Source organism: Sceloporus undulatus, chromosome 2 (assembly GCF_019175285.1).
Source record: "Sceloporus undulatus isolate JIND9_A2432 ecotype Alabama chromosome 2, SceUnd_v1.1, whole genome shotgun sequence".
Taxonomy (NCBI): Eukaryota; Metazoa; Chordata; class Lepidosauria; order Squamata; family Phrynosomatidae; genus Sceloporus; species Sceloporus undulatus.
In genome coordinates, this window is record NC_056523.1 from 259,515,737 (window position 1) to 259,536,646 (window position 20,910).

At 39.4% G+C, this 20,910-nt stretch overlaps 1 protein-coding gene across 1 annotated transcript in view; it reads left to right on the forward strand.

The window, feature by feature from the left end:
• The window catches only part of FBN2 (fibrillin 2), a 226,412-nt gene that overhangs the window by 70,470 nt on the left and 135,032 nt on the right, over positions 1–20,910 (forward strand). The window contains 4 exon segments of the mRNA XM_042447774.1: positions 14,559–14,684; positions 17,025–17,177; positions 18,422–18,655; positions 19,412–19,549. Of these exon segments, the coding sequence (XP_042303708.1) occupies positions 14,559–14,684; positions 17,025–17,177; positions 18,422–18,655; positions 19,412–19,549 (651 nt within the window).

Below are 20,910 nucleotides of genomic sequence, written 5' to 3' on the forward strand. Positions count from 1 at the left end.
CCAATTTAACCATTAATATTTCATCTGTATATATTAAGTAGAAACTAGTTATGTATGTTTTCACTTCCTCAGTAGCTCTTCATAAGAGTGTGGTGGTATCCAATCTACTTTTGTACCTATAATGTAGTAGCTGCTAAGTAAAAGATTTCTGAACTACATGTGCAGTTAGAGAAGTTTGAAAAAAATTGTTGCAATTTAGGGTATATGGTGCACATTCATTTTTAATGACAGAAAACAAACATTTTGTACAAAACTGGGAAAGCGTTTGGAACTACACCATGAATCAATCAGCTTTTTGCATAAATAATAAACATAAGAGTGACAGCACATGCATAAGTGTTGCATGTTTTTTTAACCATGAAAACCCTTTTATCTCACTCAATGATCACTTGAAAACATCCTGCAGCTTTCACAATAACAACATAAATAATGAAGTGAAGGCATATAGCTGTAAATATAGCTTGTAAATAGTATGGATATTACGTGGGCAACTCAAGTGTGAATATGTCCTTGGCATATGTACTGCATATGTATACTGGAATGTCACTTTTCACATTCTTCCTTTGCAAACAGTATTTTAACGGGTGGAGCTTGGAAAAGTTAATTTTTTGAATCACATTTCCCAGAATCACCCGGCCAGCGTGATCAGTCCTGGATACCGGAATACAAAAAGTGACTTTCCCAAGCTTTGATCTTGGTGTTATCAATGATAGCTTTAACATATGTAGACAAGCATGTGTCTGTGGTACATTTCTGTTGCTATGAATGAAGATGTTTCTGGATGCAGGAAATGGGCAGAAGTGACTAGAAAATTCTTATTAGTGAAAGAGAGAAGAGAAAAATAGCACTTTGGGAGCGTCTACACAGGCCAAATAAAATAGGTCTCATCTAGTTCTCACAGCAAGGTGTCCAAATGATGTACAGGATGTTTCGGGCTGAATTCAGGCCTTTTCGTTGTCTTGTTGCTTTAATCTGCAGAAAAAAGAATGGGGATGTATCCTGGTTCTGAGTGGAAAATCCAGGTAGTCACATGTATTTATGTGGACTAGACTCTATAGGGATATCATTGTGTGGCTTGGGGGAGGAAATACATAGAAATACATAGATCAGTATGCATTAGGGGAGGTAAAAATGTCAAGAGCACATATACTGTGATTTATCAGACTAGGGTGAGTTTAAGAGGGAGAGCTGTGTATGCTGTTTTCCTGAACTTGCTTCAGTGTGTGTACTCATTGTGTACACAAGCCTGTGGATGTTGTTCATTGGGATAACCCAAAGGTAAACTGGATTTTCTGTGTCATTGTAGATGTGCCCTTTATTTAAACCTTAGCAGTTCCTTTCTGTTTCATGTTCTATAGTAAATGATCTGTATAATCTGTCTGGTGTGCAGGGCTATCTGTCTCCATCCCAAAACTATTGTTTTTAGGCTTCTAGCAATTTTTTTCATCTCTGCTTTGGCTGATAGTAGGCAATAGCTCTGTACATGTAATGATTTAGATTTTCTTCATTGAAAGAGCTCACATTTATTTTTGCCTATTAATACGGTAATAAATAGAGGTCCTGTTCAATAGAGGTCTGTCAGTCTTTCAACCAACTAAAACATTTCCATGGAGTCATAACTCCAGAGTTCCTGCTTCCTGATCTTATGTGGCTGAATGTACTTACACTCCATTTTCAGTACTTTCTTATCAACCTGCAGAGATCAGAAAAAGAGAAGACAGGGGAGATTATCAGATGGGAGCAAAGCGGATTGCTCCCGTCCTTAACCCATGGTATTTGTGCAATCAGGGGGAAGATTATCACACCCCCATGCACTTATTCTGTTATTCTCCCATCCATAAAGAGTAATGGACCCATCGTTTGGTATTAACAGAAACTCTCATTGATATCAAATGATGAGTCCATTACTCTTTACAGACGGGAGAAGAACAGGATAAACCTGTGGAAGTCTGATAATCTTCCCCCTGATCTCATGAATACCAGGAGTTAAGGATGGGATAAGGATGCTTTGCTCATCCATATGATAGGATGAAGTGGATATCCCTTTAGCAGTATAAACCATACTTGAAAATTTGTTGATAAAGCTTATCTTGAATCATTGAGATATCCTGTCAAATAATGGTCAAATGCAGCAAGATTTTTCTTTTTTGGGGATTTTAAAATTTCAGTGGATTTTGCCCCCAAACAATATTTTTATGATTAAAACAGTGTATTTTGTGTAGAAAACAGTAGTTTGTACAGAAAACAATTTTTTTCTCTGAACAATCACAAAACATCCAGAAATGTGCACAAACTCTTGTAACCTTGCTCATTGCAGACAAAATATGAAATACATTTCTCTTACATGTGCGAATGAGATAAAATGTATATTGTCCCTCACAGGTTCTTGTTATCCTTACAGTAAAGCTCTCCTTGACACATGCCTAAAAAAGGTTTGAGATTGTGGTATATTTTAATGATGGGGATAACATTTGTATGTAGAAAATCAGGAACATGATTAATTGCTATTCTGCTGTAGGAATGTGTGGTCCTCAAGATGTTGCTCGATAACAATTCGCATTAACAGTTGCCAGGACAATCATGGGCGCTGTATAGACGGGCCCTATCGGGCGCTGTTGTTACACATGAGGGGTGGCACTTCCTGACGTGCCTTGCCCCTCGCACGTAACGAGGGCGTAAAAATGGGTGTGCCCTATACACATGGGCGCCGCCATTTTGACGTGACGGACGCCTGCCATCCGCACGTCTCAGCACCTTCATGACGCCACAAGTGCACCATTGGCTCCTTGTGGTGTCATAATGGTGCCGCAGAAAGAAGCCGCTTTTTGCGGCTTTTTGTTGCATGAGGGAGCCGCATGGTTTGTCCGCTGCGGTCTGTATCCCGCCATGGTGGGAGATGACAGCGTTAACTCTAATGACATATGGAGGTTCACATATATCCTGTGTCTGTTCTTTTACGTGCATTATTGTATGGAAAAAAATGGCACCATAGTAGATCAAGGATTACATATGATCTTTCAGAAGACAATAAGCTGTATGTTAATAATAATAATAATAAAATTTCTTTTATTATTATGCTTTATTTATATAGTGCTGTAGATATGCACAGTACTGTACATACAAACAATAAAATAGATAAGAGTAAACCTGCCCATGGTGTACAATCTAAGAAATAATAGCTTAATGCATATAAATAATATATAACAATACGAGAAAGGGTTCAATAAAACAGGCAACAAATTAAAAATGTCAAATAGCAAATAATAGTCATGCAATGCCTGGGAACGCTTCTCTGAACAGGATGGTCTTCAATTCAGTTTTGAAACTAGTTAAAGAAGTGATGAGCCATGTTTGTGGGGGAAGGAGATTCCAGGAGTGAGGGGCAGCAAGTGAAAAGGGACGAGTCTGGGACGGGGCAGAGAAAATCCTGGGCTGAGACAGCAGACCTTGACTACCATAATGGAGGTCCTGAGCGAGAAGGTGAAAGAAAGGAGGTCTGATAAATAAGGAGGGGCCAGCCCATGGAGGGCTTTAAAAGTCAAAAACAGAAGCTTCTAATGAATACGGAAGGGTAAGGGGATCCAGTGAAGGAATGACAACAAAGGAGATATATGGCCAGAGCAGTGGGCGGATGTAATAATGTGTGCAGCTGAATGCTGGATAGAAATTAAAGGATGGAGGTGAGAAAGAGGAAGCCCAGTCAGAAAGATGTTACAGAAATCAAGTCGTGATACCACTAGGGCATGGACCAGAATCTTGGCAGTACAGGCAGAGAGAAATGGTCAAATTTTGGCAGTATTGTATAAAAAGTATCTACATACCTTAGCTGTGGTCTGGATTTGGGGGATACATGACAGAGAAGAATCAAAAATAAAACCAAGACTACGGGCTTGCTGGACTAGTTGAATAGAAATGTCATCAACAAGAAACAGAAAAGGAGTATTGACTTAGGTGGAAAAATGAGAAGCTTCATATTGAGGTTCAAGCGTCGAGGCGTCCACTGCGAGACAGCTGTAAGACAAGATGAAACTTGCTGTTCAAGACTCAGAGAAAGGTCAGGGGTGCAAAGATACAGCTGAGTGTCATCGGCGTACAAATGGTAGGAAAAGCCAAGAGAACTAATGAGTTTTCCTAGGGACAATGTGTAGAGAGAAAACAGAAGGGGACCCAGAACAGAGCCCTGGGGAACTCCAATGGAACAGAAGACAAAGCCTGACCACCTGTGACCGCTGTAAAAGATCTATCTGATAAATAAGATCTAAACCAGTCAAGAACAGAATCTGAGAACCCAAGGTCAGAAAGTTTATCAACTAGAAGAGAGTGATCAACGGTGTCAAAGGCTGCAGACAAATTAAGAAGAATGAGAACAGAGTAAAGGCCATTAGACTTGACCTGTAAAAGATCATCTGAGATCTTAGTGAGAGCCGTCTCTGTAGAATGCCATGGGCAGAAACCGAACTGAAAGGGATCGAGAATGGAGTTGGCTTCAAGAAATTCAAGACAGTGAGAATAATTGATCCATTCCAAAACCTTAGAAAGAAAAGGGAGAAGAGAAATCGGACAATAGCTAGACAAAGAAGAGGGGTCAAGAGAAGGTTTTTTTTAGAATAGGAGAAACTAAAGCATGTTTAAAGACCGAAGGGAAAGAACTCATAGAGAGAGAGAGATTAAAGATATAGAGAAACGAGGGCAGAAAAGAGGGAGCTATAGAAATTAGAAGACGAGTAGGAATTGGATCAAGAAAACAAGCTGCAGGTTTGGAAGAGTTCAGCAGTGTAGAGAGTTCATCCAAAGAAACAGGAGGAAACACAGAAAATTTTTTTAGGCAAGAGTGATAGAAGATTAGGAGTAGAAGAAGAATCGGGAGGGACTATATCAGAGCGAATAGTGGTAGTCTTTGAGATGAAATAGTTAGAATTGATGCCTTGTAACTATATGTAATTACAATTTTTCAGACTTCAGACTGGGAGGGTCCTGAGAATATAGCAGACATTACCTATTCTTGGCTTGGGTCAGCTAGAAAAACAAGATATTACATGTTTTAATGTACATTAATGTGAATACCACAAACCTGAGAATATTTCTCTTTAGTAATGTGTTTAGTCATGGAAAGCCTAATAAGTCATTTAAAGGTACTTTAAAATATATTTTATATATGCATTTTAACCTGGAGAATGATTAATTATTTCAAAGCATTTAATTGATGAAATTGTATGTGGCAGGTAAACTTGATGGCAATTTGTGTGTGTGTGTGTGTGATATAAGATCATGTGCAAATGATGAAATAAAAAATGAGAATAAGTTTGACAATGAAGAAATAACAGATTAAACATGAGAAAAAATAGTTTTGTGATTAAGGAATCCATCCTAAAATTTCTACAAAAACAAATTTTCTTGGTCCTCTGTCACAAGTTCTGCATGCCTATTATGGCAGAGGATGAGGGAACAATCTACTGACACTTTTGGAGAGATTTAAGTACAACCATTGTTAGGTTGTTAATGAATCATAATCAATCATAATCACACAATAGATGATGAAGTTAAATAATGATGGTAATAAAATAAAATAATTACAGAAAGAACATCATTGTCTAGTATAAAATTTTCCTACCCTATATACTCAACTATAAGTCGACCTCATGTATAAGTCATGGGCAAGTTTTAGGAGCAAAATTATGGATTTTTATATGACCAGTGGATAAGTCAAGGGTAAAATTTTGGGACATCTAACAAAGGAAAACAATGCCAAAGAACATAAAAAAGTCCCAGCAGGCATATCTGTGCTTGTACTAAAGGCTGCAGGGATGAGAAAATAGAGGGGGTTCAGTGATTCCAGGACAGATGACACTCTTGCCTTTCATCAGGGGATGGTTCCTTTTTTAATGAAAGTTAAAATATAGTACCTACACTGAACTATGGATAAGTCAACTCAAGTTTTTTTGGGTCAATTTTTTGACCTAAATTTCTAGACTTATACATAAATATATACAGTAGTTATTACACTTACAAATAATCAAATTATAATTAGGAATATATCATATATGTCCTGGTAACATCCAGATTGGGCTAATGAAGTATATTTTTGTAGCGCTAATTGATGTTGGTTTTATCATCATTGTCATCACCATCATCATTTCTATGCTGCCTTCCTCCTAGAAAAGGACCCAAGGTGGGTCACAGATAAAACTATTTAAAAACTTTACAATAAAAATTTAAAAACAATTAAAATCAAATACCTAAAAATAATATAAAATTATATAAAACATTCAAAACAGCCATTAAGGTATGAACTGAAATCAAATGTAGGAACACATCTTGCAAGTGCTTAAGTAGTTCCAGTGGCTTCCAGGTATTGTTCAAAGTGCTGATGCTTATTTTTAAATTACACAATACAATAAATGTTGTACAAAAAATTTTGTTGACTAAAAAACATAGATAAAAGCTTGTAACATGTTATTCCAGTAAATTTCTAACAGAGCATGTAGGATCCATGTATAATGTATAGGACGGGATTGCAGAAATAACAATGCATTTCTAGAACAGATTCAACAGATACAAAATTTGCAGCCGTTTCTCAGCAACAATTCTTAGGAAGTGCCCATGGGCTTCCAAAGTGAAGGAAAAAGTGCTCAAACTAGAATGTGTTGGGTTTTTTAAGGTAGACATTATTTTATAGCTTGTTCAGCTCTGCTTATGTAGGAAAAGTTTCAAAATGTGTGTATATTGACAGAGTTCAGTCCATTGTAAGATATGGGGAAATTGGCCAATTTCTCTCAACCAGATTCTTACACACACACACACACACACACACACACAGAGAGAGAGAGAGAGAGCAGAGGTGAACTTGCTTGAATCTGGATTTCATTTTTAAAATTTATTTTACACAAGTGATCTCACCGGCAAGTTGTCTGCCCACTCCCTTCCACTCCTCATGTGTGTAAAGCCAGATCAAACATTACACAGGGGCAAAAATCTTACAGGCCTTATCTAGGCAAAATGCCAGCTTTTAACAGGAGACATTGACTATCCAGTTTTTTGAAAAAAGAAAGTAAACTAGAAATTTCTTTTTCTACCTTTTTGACTTGTAGAGCCAGATGTGCTTCAGCACGCGTAAAGGAAACCTTTTTCTTGGCAGTAATTTGAATAAGTATTCATGTTACACTTTTAGTACCTTTCTGGCCAAAATTGCTTAAATAACAGAAGAACACAAAAACTTCAGAAATGTAAAATTAAAGTGCTCTGTTACTTAATAGAATTTGTACTTGTTGATCTGTGCATCAGTAGATTAATTCAATTTTAAAACTTTTAACTCTGCTTCCATTTTATTTCTGAAGGATTTTCAGCTCAGTATAGTAGAAATCTAGTATTAAAGGGAAATGACAAGGGCTTAGTGATTTCTTAATGTTCCTGGAAATACGTAACTGTTTCATTCCAAGTGCTGCTGGCAAAGAAACTTCAGTAAAAGCAGCAAAATTAACAGTGAAATCCTACCCATGTTTACTCAAACATAAATCCTATTGAGTTAAATGGTACTTACCCCCAAGTAAATGGGTGTACAATTGCTGCCTAAAAATCCTTGTAAAATGTCACATGTAACAATTCTTTGAAGTTAAAACATAGCCTTTAAAATCCAGTCAATTAAAAGGAAGAAAGATGTACAGTCTAAAGACACTTTGAGCCTCTTGGCCACAGATATTATTTCCGCCCCAAGATTCTCCCAAAAGTGAATGTAGGGTTTGTTCGCTCCCTGCAAGCCTCTCATTAAACTACAGTTGGCCCTCCATATTTGTGGCTTTGACTTCTGTGGATTTTTTTATTAATATGTTATCTCTAGGAATTTCTTGGTCTTCCAGCATTACTTTATGGCCAACATCCACCAGAGATTACATTGGAGACCTACCGTATTTAATGGGACTTGATTTTGGTATCGATAGAGGGTCCTGCAACCAAATCTCAGCAGAAACCAAGTTTAAACCAATAAAAGGTTTAAAACTTAGATTATTGGGCCATTTTTGGAATTAGCACAACTGGGAATACATATTACCTACAGTGCACCCTTGTTTTATGTGGGGCATCTGTTCCGGACCCCCCCCTCCCATGTAAAACAAAAACGCATATGCTTGAGCCCCATTGCAAGTAATGGGGCTCATGCTTGCGGTGGCATGCGGCACCGCCAACATACACACACTATGGGTTGCGTACTATTGTTTCTTCCGGTACATGGTGCTGCAAGAAGCAGTGTATAATGCGTCCGTGTATGACATGGGTGCACTCTATTTACATATTAAAGAGCTTCAGTAGACTGTTAAACAACAGGAGAGCAGGAGGGAAGGATGGTAGGATCTTATAATTCATGATACTATTGTGGTGGCATCACTAGGTTTGGTGTAACCCCAGTGTGGTAAGTCATGCTGTTATCCCTAGGTTGCCTGCCACCACCACCACCACCACCACCCCCCATCAATTCTCTTTACCAGCCAGGTCACCTCTGCTGTTGTGGGGGTAGGCGGCTGCTGCTGCCCAGCAGCCTTTTTCAGGTCTGGCAGACCTGCTGGGTGAGCATAAATGGTGACTTGCTTTGCTGCACAGCTAGCAGACCCACCAGACCTGAAAGGCAGCCCCTTCCCAGTAGGGATGTAAAGAATATTCTCCAAAATTCGAAAATTAGGAGAAATATGCCCAATTCGACAATTTCTATAACATTTTAGAGAGAAAAATTCTGAGCAGTTCCCGATCAATGAGTAAGAATCTTGATGGTTAGTCATTTCGAAATGAAAGGGAGAGATAAAACTTTCAGCTGACTCTCGGATGGCCAGCATTTGCATATTTTGTGTAAGAAAAGGCTACCATTCATCCTGGAGGCTATTTCCTTTGTTAGGGTGATTTGCTCCAACTTTGCTCATTAACAGCATTTGCTTTGAAAAAACAAATGATAAAAAAGGTGAGGCTTCTGCCCTTTATGCCATTGCTCTGACATTCATATTCTCACAGAAGAGAAGAACTTGAAATCTCAAAACTATTACTGTATCAGGAAGGTCTTGGCACAGTTTTTTGGAGTAGACAGGTATTTTTGATGATAAAAAAATGACTAATCACTTTGATGAAATACAGTTACATTACTATGATCTGGAGACTACCTTGCAGTGGAGACATTGATTTGGGTTCTCCAAGGCCAAGAAATTCAAGTACACACACACACACACACACAACACACACTATATGCCTACCACAGTGTGATGTGCAGTGTGTGTGTGTGTGTTGTTGTGTGTATATGCGTGTGTTATTATGTATCTGTATGTGTTCTATACATTATTATACACACAACAAAGCATGTGTGTGTAAGGCATCTACATGCAGCATTACACTTTCAGCGCTCTCCAAGTTTTTCGTATGTGTGTGTTGCTGTGTGATATATATAATATATATATATGCGTGCTGTGTGTAACTATGTATGTATGATATATATATATATATATATATATATATACAAACACACAAAGATGTGTGTATAGCATATACATGCAGGCATTCAACTTTCAGCAGCTCCACAGTTATGTGTTTGTGTGTGTGTGTAATATATATATATATTATATTGCCGTGTCTGTGTATTGTATATGTATGTATGTATGTATATATATTCTTCTTCGTCGGTCTCTGCGAATAATACACAATGCGTTTCACTGCCGCATGCGCAGTGCAGCTCAGAACCTACTGGAATCACTGGCAGAGTTAACTCTGCAACATATTGATGAAACTTTTTTGGCGGTAACTCCGCCCACCCGTTATAAGGCCCCACAGAGAAATCTGTGAAAAATATTTCGCTGGTGCTGTGAAAGGGAGAGAGAAATCACCTTTTGCAGGGAGCTTGTGGAACGAATCTTTTTTTAAAAAGTTCTCCTCAAGCTCTCAGTTAACGAGGTAGAAAAATATGAGTTTCTCAATCACACTACTTCCCAGCAGCAACTGGTTTGTAATGGGATGCTGAGCCAGCTTTTTCCTGCTCAGACAGCATCCCTGCCAGACATGGAAGGAGCTTCAGGTGGTAGCAGCATTCCTACCCATCGCCTTTCAAGTGGCCACAGCCCATTTCTGACAGAGGTGACTGGTGGTGCAGGGATGGCCAACGGGTGGTGGTGGTTCGGTCTGAGTGTCACCTCAGTCCTAATCCTCAGTGACAACCCGGGCGTGTTGTCTGTTTGAATATGAAATATTGGTGACACAAACAATACTGTACAGGGGGTACCCCGGGTTACGAAATAATTCGTTCGCCGCCGCTTCGTAACCCGGAATAATCTAACCAAAAACCCATACGTAATGGCGGAAAAAGCCATCGGCTGCTACTGGGGGAAAGGAAAGCCGCGATTTCGTTGTGAAATAGCCGCGAAACGCCACCAAAAAACTTTTCGTAACCCGAAATACACCTTCGTTAACCCGAACAGTTTTTTTTGTTTTTTCGTAACCCGGAAATTTCGTAAGGCGGCGCATTCGTATCCCGGGGTACCAGTGTACGGTGGTTGGGCTGAGTTGACTCATCCACTTGAATCATAAGTGAAAATCCCTGTTCTCCTTCACAGCAGTCTCCCTTTGGAAAGGGATGAAAAAAGATGAGAAGGTTTCAGCAGGAGTGATATTTCCAGTATTTATTTGTTTGTTTATTAGGCATCTTTACTGTGGAACTCTTTTCCAAGGAGACCTGCCAAACCTATTTTATTGAAATCTTCAGGTAGCATGTAAAAACTTGCCTTTCAAGTTTATACAAGCTGTCTGTGGTCATTGAACTCATTATTTATTTGTTTAGCACCTCTCTCTTGTTATCGTGTTCACTTGATGAATTCGTATCTCAGTGAGATTTTAATGTTTTTATTATATTTTCTTATGCAGTGCTATATTGTTAGAGTTCAGTGATATTTATGCTACTCCCAAGTAGATCCCTTAAATTTCAGCAGATTTTATTACTGGTCAATTACTGAATTTCATATTGAGACTGCAGTCATTTGTAAACATACATGCAGATAAACCCTATTAAAATAGTGGGAATAATAATAATAATAATAATAATAATAATAATAATAATAATAATAATAATAATATTTATTTGTATCCCGCCCCTCTGAGAACAATCAGGGTGGCTAACAAAGTTAATCTACAGCTGGTGCTAATTGGGGCACATGTCCAGGAATGCTGCCAGCAAACACTGACAAGTGCTGATAACAGTGCTTTCAGCCCAGCAAGTGAAAGTAAAGCAGACCTTGCAAGGAATCAGTCTGAGAGCAGTCCAAAAAAACAAGCTGAGGTCAGGATTCCAGAAGTCCAAATGTTCCGAGAGTCAAGCCGAAGTCAGGGTACCGGGAAGCAATGTGGTCAAACAGTCCGAGGTCAAAACAGCCAGGAGATAACGAGGGTCCGGTCCGAGGTCAAGGTAACAAGATGCTAGGAGCTAGTGCCAGCAGCAGTTATGCCAAGAGATCATGCAATAAACTCTAGCAACCGTCTCTCTTCCACTTAAGTAAGGGAAACTCTCCCTCGTGCCACCTGAGGCTGGTTGACTAATTGCCTCTCTGCAATCCTCTTTGATCTGCGCCTGCAAGCACTCTTGACCCTTCTCTCTTTGTAAGAAGGCACCTGCAGGCAAGCTTCGTCTCCAGAGTCACCACTAGGCTGTGGTACCATAGGAGGCCTCTCTTCAGCACTAGGACCTGGTTGGACCTCCTCCTCGGGCTGGAAGAGCACAGCTGGGACCTGGCAGAGCAGGATTAGCACCTGGTGTTGCCTCAATCAGCCCTTGCTCTGGAGGAGGCTCATCCTCCTCCTCCGAGAGCTGATCTTGGCTGGCCATGACAGCACATCAGTTTTGTAGGAAAGTGCTGTATTTCCTGCAAGTGAATGAGCAGTGAGCAAAATGATGGTGCGTGGTTGAGTTATATTCTTAGAATATTCTTAGAGTCAAAGATGGTAGATTTGTGATGTTTGAGCTGAAATGATTTCAGTATTTTTCTTTCCCTTTCCCAAACAGTTTTTCATCTAAACTTTTTTTAAAAAATGTTTTTTAAAACTTTTTTTCTTGATCAAGATGTTTCCTCGCTCTTCTGCTTTGTCTTTTGAGAGAATGTCCATAGGAATGCAAAACTTTGTTGGTATGGAGATGACATGACAAGCTCAGTTTTAACTATGGTCATTGAGGGACATGGCAAAGATGTTCCCTAAAGCCAAGGTTAGGAGATAACCATGTGAATGTGGGAGCCAAAAAGGGGATGTGATGAACAGAGCACGAGAATCCCCATGGGGCTGGGGGGTTAGCTAGTGTTATAGTGTGTGTAGTATGCAAGGAAACCATTGTGTCTCTTCAAACCACTGCTGATGGGCTACTGTTTGTTGATATACACCAATTCTGCCATTTCTCTTTCCAACCTTTCTTTGTAGTCTTTTTGATCAAGGACTGCTGTTCTGAAGTCCAAGATGGAATGCTCAGGAAGACTTAAGTGATTTGCAACCTATTTTTGTATATTCCCATTCCTAGTGTCTGATTTATGTCGTCTGGTGCAGAGATTGACTGGTTTGCCAGTATAGAGTATTAGGGGAGAAATAGATGGTCAAAATAAGCAGGTTTCTGGCTGGCTTCCAAGCAGGACATTTAGATGAACCAAGCCTTGAAGCCAGCCAGAAACCACTCCCAAGCTTGCCCTATGGGGAGAAAAGCTGGACTAAAAAGGAGCTGTTTTTCCCCGCTTCTTCCTGGGAAATGTGCACCTTTGCTCATACATCTAAATATTGGAAGCCGGGAGAAGGCAGAGAAGAGGAGCCAGAGGTGCACACCTGTGGTTCCTTCTCCCCATTTTCCATCTGAGAGGCAGCTGGAAGCCGGGAGAAGGAGTCAGCGGCATGTGTCTGTGGCTCCTTCTCCCCAGTGCCATTTGCCAGCTTCCAGCAGCCTTTGAGAGACCACTGGATGCTAGAAGGCAGGGACAAGGAGCCAGATACATGTGCCTGTGGCTCTTTTCCCCAGCACCTTTTCCAACAGTAGGACAGCTACGACATTGTGTGATATGCTCCAGGCAAAGAAAGGAGTAATGCGGTGCAATTGCAGTATAACTGTGTGTTATAACAGTGGTCCCCAAACATTTTTGGGCCCGCTTTTCTTTTGGGCAATAACCCTTGGTTCCCCCCCCCCCACACACACACCTTTTTCTTAATATTAGGTCTACTGTTTGTCCAGCAGTATCTATCTTAGACACACCATGTGTGAAAGCTCATTTTTGCTGCTGCTTCTACCCTACTACCATGTACTCTAACTCCTCATCACCATCATGTCCTAAACACACTGGTTCCCCTTGTCTTCCTTGCATGCCAATACTTTTTACTGAAAGCCGTCCTTTTTCCTTACCCCCCCCCCCCCAAACTGCCCCTTTTCCTCTCTGGACATTTCTACTGCTTCCGGGGGGGGGGGGAGTGTACTGCCCATTGGGAATCACTGTGTTATAATCACCAGTCTAGGCTATGGTAATCTACATACTGTATTGTATTTATCCAGTTCTGGGGAATGATAAAAATTAAAGATCACAGCTGATGCCTTCCTGTGGCCACGATACAGGTTCTGAATCTGGGGTATGCACAGCAATACTGAAAACTACACTCCTTTTTTCTTTTTCGCTGCACTCTGTAAGCACATACATTTACCCATTGTAACAGAAGCACAAAGTCCTAACCATGTTTTATGTGAATGGCAATAGTAGTTGTGAACATGATTAAGTCAGTACCACAAGAAGGAGATTGAGCATGGTTGGTTCTTTTCACCCTTAAAATAATTTGTACCTTTGTAGATTTTTCATAATGAACAAGGTGTTGATTCCCCCCCACCACCACAGCTTTGGTATCAGTTCAACATTAAATTACATTACAGTCAACCTTCCATATTTGCAGCTTTGACTTCTACAGATTTGATTATTCACACATTTGATTAATATGTTCTCTCTAGGAATCTCTAGCTAGGTCCTCCAGTGCAACTCTCTAGGCATTTGTAGGTCCTCCAGTTCAATTCTATGGTCATTTTTGGCAGCTATTTACTATAGAATTGCACTGGAGGACCTACAAATGCATTGAGAAATGTTCTCTCAGGTTTAAAAAAATAGTTTTTATTTGCAGTTTTTCTACTCTCACTACACCCCTAACCCAAGCAAATGTGGAGGGGCCATTGTACTATACAAAATAAAACCCTAATTAAATGTTATATTGTACACTTTTTTGCACTGTAATGAAATGTAATTCTATTACACTGTGAGAAAGAAAGGGGCAGATGATTTCAATAGATGCTACTGAGTCATGCATCATTGCATTGAAAAATGCTCGGCAACGTTATGTAAAGAAATATGACAAGTGTATAAAAATGTTCGAAATTTAATGGTAATGATCAAACCCTAAAACTTCCAGGTGATATACAGTAGTTAAAGCAAAGGCTTCCGCTGTGAGTGACATTATATAGCATATCAATACAGCATAGAGTAAAGACACTTTTAAAATATTGCTCTCTGAGAAAAAGCATTATTTTTTGTTTCTGTTTCCAGATATTAATGAGTGCAGCCTCATTCCAGGAATATGTGATGCAGGTGAATGTTCCAATACTGTAGGAAGTTATTTTTGTCTCTGTCCACGTGGTTTTGTAACATCTACAGATGGTTCTCACTGCATTGGTAAGTATGCTGCTTAAATACCTCCTCGTCCATATGTCAACTAATTCTTGAAATTAGTTATTTGCTTGTTTGATAATTGGTCATTTTTACTAGTGCCTGACTTTTCATTCAAGTCTCCAGACTATGAAATCACTTACTAAACTTTTCCAAAATGGCAACACTGTTCTCTTTTTACAACCCCCCCTCTCTGTAAGGAAGCTGGGATCCATATATGCACACACCATAAAAGTAAAGTTTACAGGTGTATTTGCATATGTATTTGCATAGTTTTCTCAGTTATTTTCTTTTTCCATGCTTTAGAAATATATTGCTTACTGTCTCCAGTTCACTGTAGCTATGAAGGTGGGGGAAAAACCCATTACATACTGACAAATGAGAAACAAAAATAATATATTTACTGATTCTTGTTGCTGTTGAATAGAAAACCACACTGATTTTCAACTAACTTTAAATTCTTTTAAAAAGTGTTTGGAGGTTTGTCTTGGATAGATGACCATAACCACCAAGTCAATATTTGAAAGCTATTCATTTAAACTTAGAAGGCATCTAGAGTAAAGATTATTTCTTTTGGTTTATTAGTTTTCATCCCATGAGGGAATGCAGTCAGGAAAATGAATTCACTCCTTTATTTGTATGTCAGAATGCAAGGTTTAAACGTTTCTGACATTGGGTGATGAGGACTGCTCCACTCCAGATTATAAATATGGATTAGGTAGAGCTTGAAAAAGTTTATTTTTTGAAATTCCACTCCTGGTGTTAATGCTGCTTGGAGGATTCTGGGATTTTTAGTCCAAAAGTAACTTTTCCAAGCTGTGCTTTTATATCATTTAGGTAGGAGTTATGGCCTTCATTTTTTTTCTTTTTTAAATTAACTGGAGATTATTCTAAAGTTGAATGTATCTCAGATCAGAGTAGCCATCTGATTAGTAGGCACAGTGGTGTTATCCCTGCTAGAAGAGCTGGGAGAGGCTGTCCGGGGTTTTGGGGTGCAGTGTCATCAATATGCAGATGACACTCAACTCTACTACTCCTTTCCACCTCAGTTCAAGGAGGCAGTCCTGGTCCTAAACCAATGTCTGGCATCAATAATGGACTGGAAGAGGGCAAACAAGTTGAAACTTAATCTAGACAACACAGAGGTGCTCCTGGTCAATCGAAAGGCAGATCAGAAAATAGGGATCCTGCCTTTGTTAGATGAGGTTACACTCCCCCTGAAGACACAGGTTCACAGTTTGGGACTACTCCTGGACTCAGCTTTGAACTTGGAGGCCCAGGTCTCTGCAGTAACCAGGAGTGTTTTTGCACATTTAAAGCTTGTGTTCCAGTTGCGCCTATTCCTTGAGATACCTGATATGGCCTCGGTAATATATGCCTTGGTTACATCCCGTTTGGACTACCATAATGGGCTCTATGTGGGGTACCTTTGAAGAGTGTTCAGAAACTTCACCTGGTCCAAAGAGCTGCAGCCAGGCTGTTAACTGGGGCAGGTTACAGTGACCACACAACGCCCTTTTTGAAACAGCCCCATTGGCTTGTTTCTGGGCACAATTCAAAGTGCTGGTTATGACCTATAAAGTCCAATATGGCTCAGGTCCATGCTGTTTGGCAGACCGTATCTCTCTGTATGAACCAGCCTGGGCTCTGAGGTTGGTGGGGACGTGAGAGAGGGTCTTCTCAGTGGCTGCCCCTAGACTCTGGAACTCCTTCCCAGGGAGACCAGAATGGCTATCTCCTTGTTGGCTTTCCTCTGACAGGCTAAGACCTACCTGTTTAGACAGGCTTTAAAATGGAATGTTTATAAAGGACTGGCCTGGGATATTGTTTCAAAGTATTTTATACAGTTTTATATTTTTAAAATGTATTTTATTCTTTTAATAGCTATCTACTTTAACATTGTAATAATTTAATTCCTTTTTAATGCACCTTTTTTCTATGTTTTTAATTGTATTGTTCTTTTAATATTGTGAAGCCACTCTGAGTCCCAGTTCTGGGAAAAGAGTGGGATACAAATAAATATAATAACAATAATAATAATAATAATAATCTCTGACCGCCATAGTCACCAAGCAGTAACAAAAAATGGAGAAAGTCCATTATTTCACCCTGGATTCATGAATAATTCTGTGTTCACACCTTAGTATTTGAGTGTATGGGCATTCTGCTCTTCCTTTGGATACTGCAGGGATAGCCATATTCAGGTACTTTCAACTGGCTGACTACATTGAAGATTGTTTACACGGTTTGTTCAAATGCTAATATAAGGCTATTAAATAGTTGTTGTTTTTTTAAAATCCTCGTCTGAGCAGAGTATTAGTGATATTTCTAATTGTCAATATCCAGATCAAAGAGCAGGTACATGTTTCTCCAGTCTGGTGAATGGTCGCTGTGCACAAGAACTTCCTGGTAGGTTTACCAAAATGCAGTGTTGCTGTGAATCTGGGCGGTGTTGGGCACTTGGATCTATTCCAGAGATGTGTCCTGTCAGGGGCTCTGGTGAGTATCATTATATGCTTATTCTATTTATAATTGTTCAAATAATTAAAAAAAACCAAGCCTAATTGGGGTTGATGATAAAAAAAAATCTGTTCTGCTTTAGGAATATATCACATTCTAGTTTCACTAGAAGTATAGCTTGAAAGCCAGATCAATTATGAAGAGCCATTGTTCATTTGGGTTTTAAACAGTGGATATCTGTTTGCTGAATATTTCCCCCCAATCTAAACTGAATTGACAAAATACAAAGTATCCATATTTTCCTTTAGTTCTCTATCTATTGGGCTCCCAGGAGGAAGAGGCCTGATTACAGAAACATTCCAGTTTGCTGAAGGCTTCTGAAATAAACATAAATCCTACAGAAAATACCCATTTCCTACCTTGTACTTTATATTTGTGGTAGTTCAGGCTAGAAGCAGATGGGCTTCTGCAAGACCCCTGGTGGTGCAATGGTTAAATGCCTGTACTGCAGGCACTCACTCACAAACCATGAGGTTGTGAGTTCAATACCAGCTCAGGGGCTCAAGCTCAACTCAGGCTTTCATCTTTCCAAGGTGGCTAAAATGAGTGCCCAGATTGTTCGGGGCAATTAGCTTACACTTTGTAAACTGCTTAGGGAGTGCTTAAGCGCACTGATTAGTGGTATAGAAATGTACTTGCTATTGCTATTGCAATGCATGGCGTTTAGATGACACATGGCCCTGAAGCATCCAGAAGCTGCTCTGAGGCTGCCTAAGACAGCCCAAAGCCACCAGCAAAAAGAGTAGATTTAAGCCACTCCTGCTGGCAGCCTGTTTGGGACTGTGGCGGCAGTCCACTTTGGGAGCGGGCCATGCAGCTGCCACGGACCTGGAATGATCGTTGCAGGTTTTTAAACAGACATTGGTTGCATATCTTTCAGGAAGTTTTAGTTGTCTATTCCTGCATGGCAGGTGGTTGGGTTATATGACCCTTGCAGTCACTTTCAACCCTAACATTCTATGATTCTGTGTTTTCCTGGGTTAATAAAAATTTTTTTGCAAGTTTTAGTGTTGTTGTTTTTTTTAAAAAAAATTGGCACAGGCTACTTCCAAAACCAATTGTAGTGGCAAAGTCTTCATTACTTTTTAAATATAAAAAAGAGAATAGTTAGTTTTAACATGAAGACTTTAATTTTTTCAGATGAATTCACTGATATATTTTCCCATCAGTTTCTGAAAAATAGTGACTGTAATATGCCCATGTTTTTGTTTTAAACTTTGCAGATGAATATCGGCGGCTATGCATAGATGGCATTCCTGTTGTAGGTGGTTCCAGGCCTGGTGGCACAGGAGGAAATGGCTTTCTTCCTGGTGGAAATGGGAATGGCTATGGTCCAGGAGGAACAGGATTCATTCCTATTCCTGGTGGAAATGGCTTTTCTCCAGGAGTTGGTGGTGCTGGAGTAGGTACTGGTGGCCAGAGTCCCACAGGAAATGGTCCCATCATAACAGGACTGAGTAAGTTGTTTAATTTCATCATTATAAAACTAGGTTTTCCTGCACAGTTACACTGATGCATCATTTTCTGTATAAGAAGTGAAGTTGAGATGGTGCATTTTATAGCTGAGAGGAAAAGAAAAACAGTGTTGTTTGGGGTACCTCTCTGCAGGCAAAACAATTTTCATAATGCACCTCTCTTCAAACCATTATTGAGATCTTTGAGAAGACTCTAACACTCCTGCTGCTGAGATCTGAAGATGCATTTTGGTCATTGTACAGTTGGTACAGAATACTTCATATACAAGCACTTATGTTTGATTGCAGCAAAATTATGACTGATAATAAACCATTCTGGAGGGCTGCTTCCAAAATCTATTAGTTTTTTAAAAAAACTTTTAGGTGATTTACATGACAGAAGTATTCTGAAGTACTTCCTACATATGAAGGAATCCAGACTCCAAAATGAGAGGAATGTACCCCATCTTGAATATGCACAACTTCATAATAAAATATTTTAGGGGGGTTTAGGATTGAAAATAATTTCAGTACAAATTTTAAGTGCAAAATTTGAGTTACATTTATGAAAAGGTCCTGGAATAATTTGGTGAAAGGATGTATAAGTGTGAGATTCTGTGTATGCATATGTTCCTATCAAGACTACAGTCAGTACTATTAGTTGCATGCTATAATATATTATGAGAAATAAAATAATTAGATTTTAAAATGAGCATCTTGTTTATATTCTAATAGCGCTTGGACTTGTATTTTTTTTAGCAATACTCAATCAAACAATAGATATCTGTAAGCATCATCCTAATCTTTGTTTGAATGGACGATGCATCCCAACCATTTCCAGTTACCGATGTGAATGTAATATGGGATATAAGCAGGATGCAAATGGAGACTGTATTGGTGAGTACAACTTACTGTTTCACTTTTCTTCTTCATTAGGAACCTTATTGCTTGAGAAAACATAGCCAGATTGGAGCCAGAGAGTATTGACTTTTTCCGTGCCTTATCTCATGAAGTTGTAGTACAGTGGTACCTCGGGTTACGAAATTAATTCGTTCCGCGGCTAATTTCGTAACCCGAAAAACCTTCGTAACCTGAATTGCCATAGGCGCTAATGGAAAAAAAGCCGCGGCTCTGCCGCGGCTCCATTGAAAGTAGCGCCGAGGTTTTTTCGTAACCCGAAAAAACCTTCGTAAGCCGAAACAATAAATCCCTATGGGATTTTTTCGTATCCCGAAAAATTCGTAAGCTGGGTAATTCGTATCCCGGGGTACCACTGTACTTACATTCTCACAGGAGGTAGTTGTCAAAATTAATTTTTTTCAGTAAAAGACTCACTTTGGTGACCTCCCATGGGAAGAGAACTTAAGTGTTATGACGTCAAGTGGTAAGGTATGGAGAAAGCCACAAATCTCCGGCTCCATTTTGACTTCATTTTCACATGTGGTAAGTGGCTGAGAATCTTATTAAATAAGATTTTTGTATACTAAAACTTTCAAATCCAATTCTCTACAGTGTTTCTAAGACCAATGCACACCCACACCAATTGAATACACATTGTGGCCTTCATCACAATGAAATGTAGGCTAAGTGAGCTGATACTGTGAAAAAATGGCCATTTACCTGTAGCATACTGGTTAGACCGGCAGCCTTTAAAGACTGCTTTAGGCAGAGGGAAGTAACAAGAACTGTGCAACATCTAGACCGTAGATAATCAGGTAATCCTTGGTAAAACAACACGTCTTGGATGAGTATCAATTTTACGTTAGGAGAGTTACTGAACTATTAAGACACACTTGGAAACAACTGCTTAAGGTTGCTACCAAGTGTGTTCTAATAGTTTAGTAACCATTTCTACATTTATAACAATGCTTTTATTAATCTGCAAAGCTGTTCGTGGGGATATTAGTTTTCAAGCAATTGGACTGCCCAGTGAAACAAAATAAACTACTAAGTGCTTTGTAATGAATTCCCACAAGAGCTAGGGCATTAAAGAGAGCAGCTGGGACAGAGCTGGAAAATGTTCAAAAGGATATTGCTTGAGTAGTATTTAGGGTAGTTTGAGTGGTACAATGAGCAGATGAGCAAGATGCCAAGACATCACAATGTGATCTCATGTGGCATTTGCAAGATTTTTTTTCCTTCAAAAAGGTTTCAACAAAGGTATCTTATTTTGGGCATTCTCGTATTGAAAAACTACGGTACTGTACATTTATCTACTGCAGCAATTCTGTGGGATATTGCAAACTTTAAATAGGTTA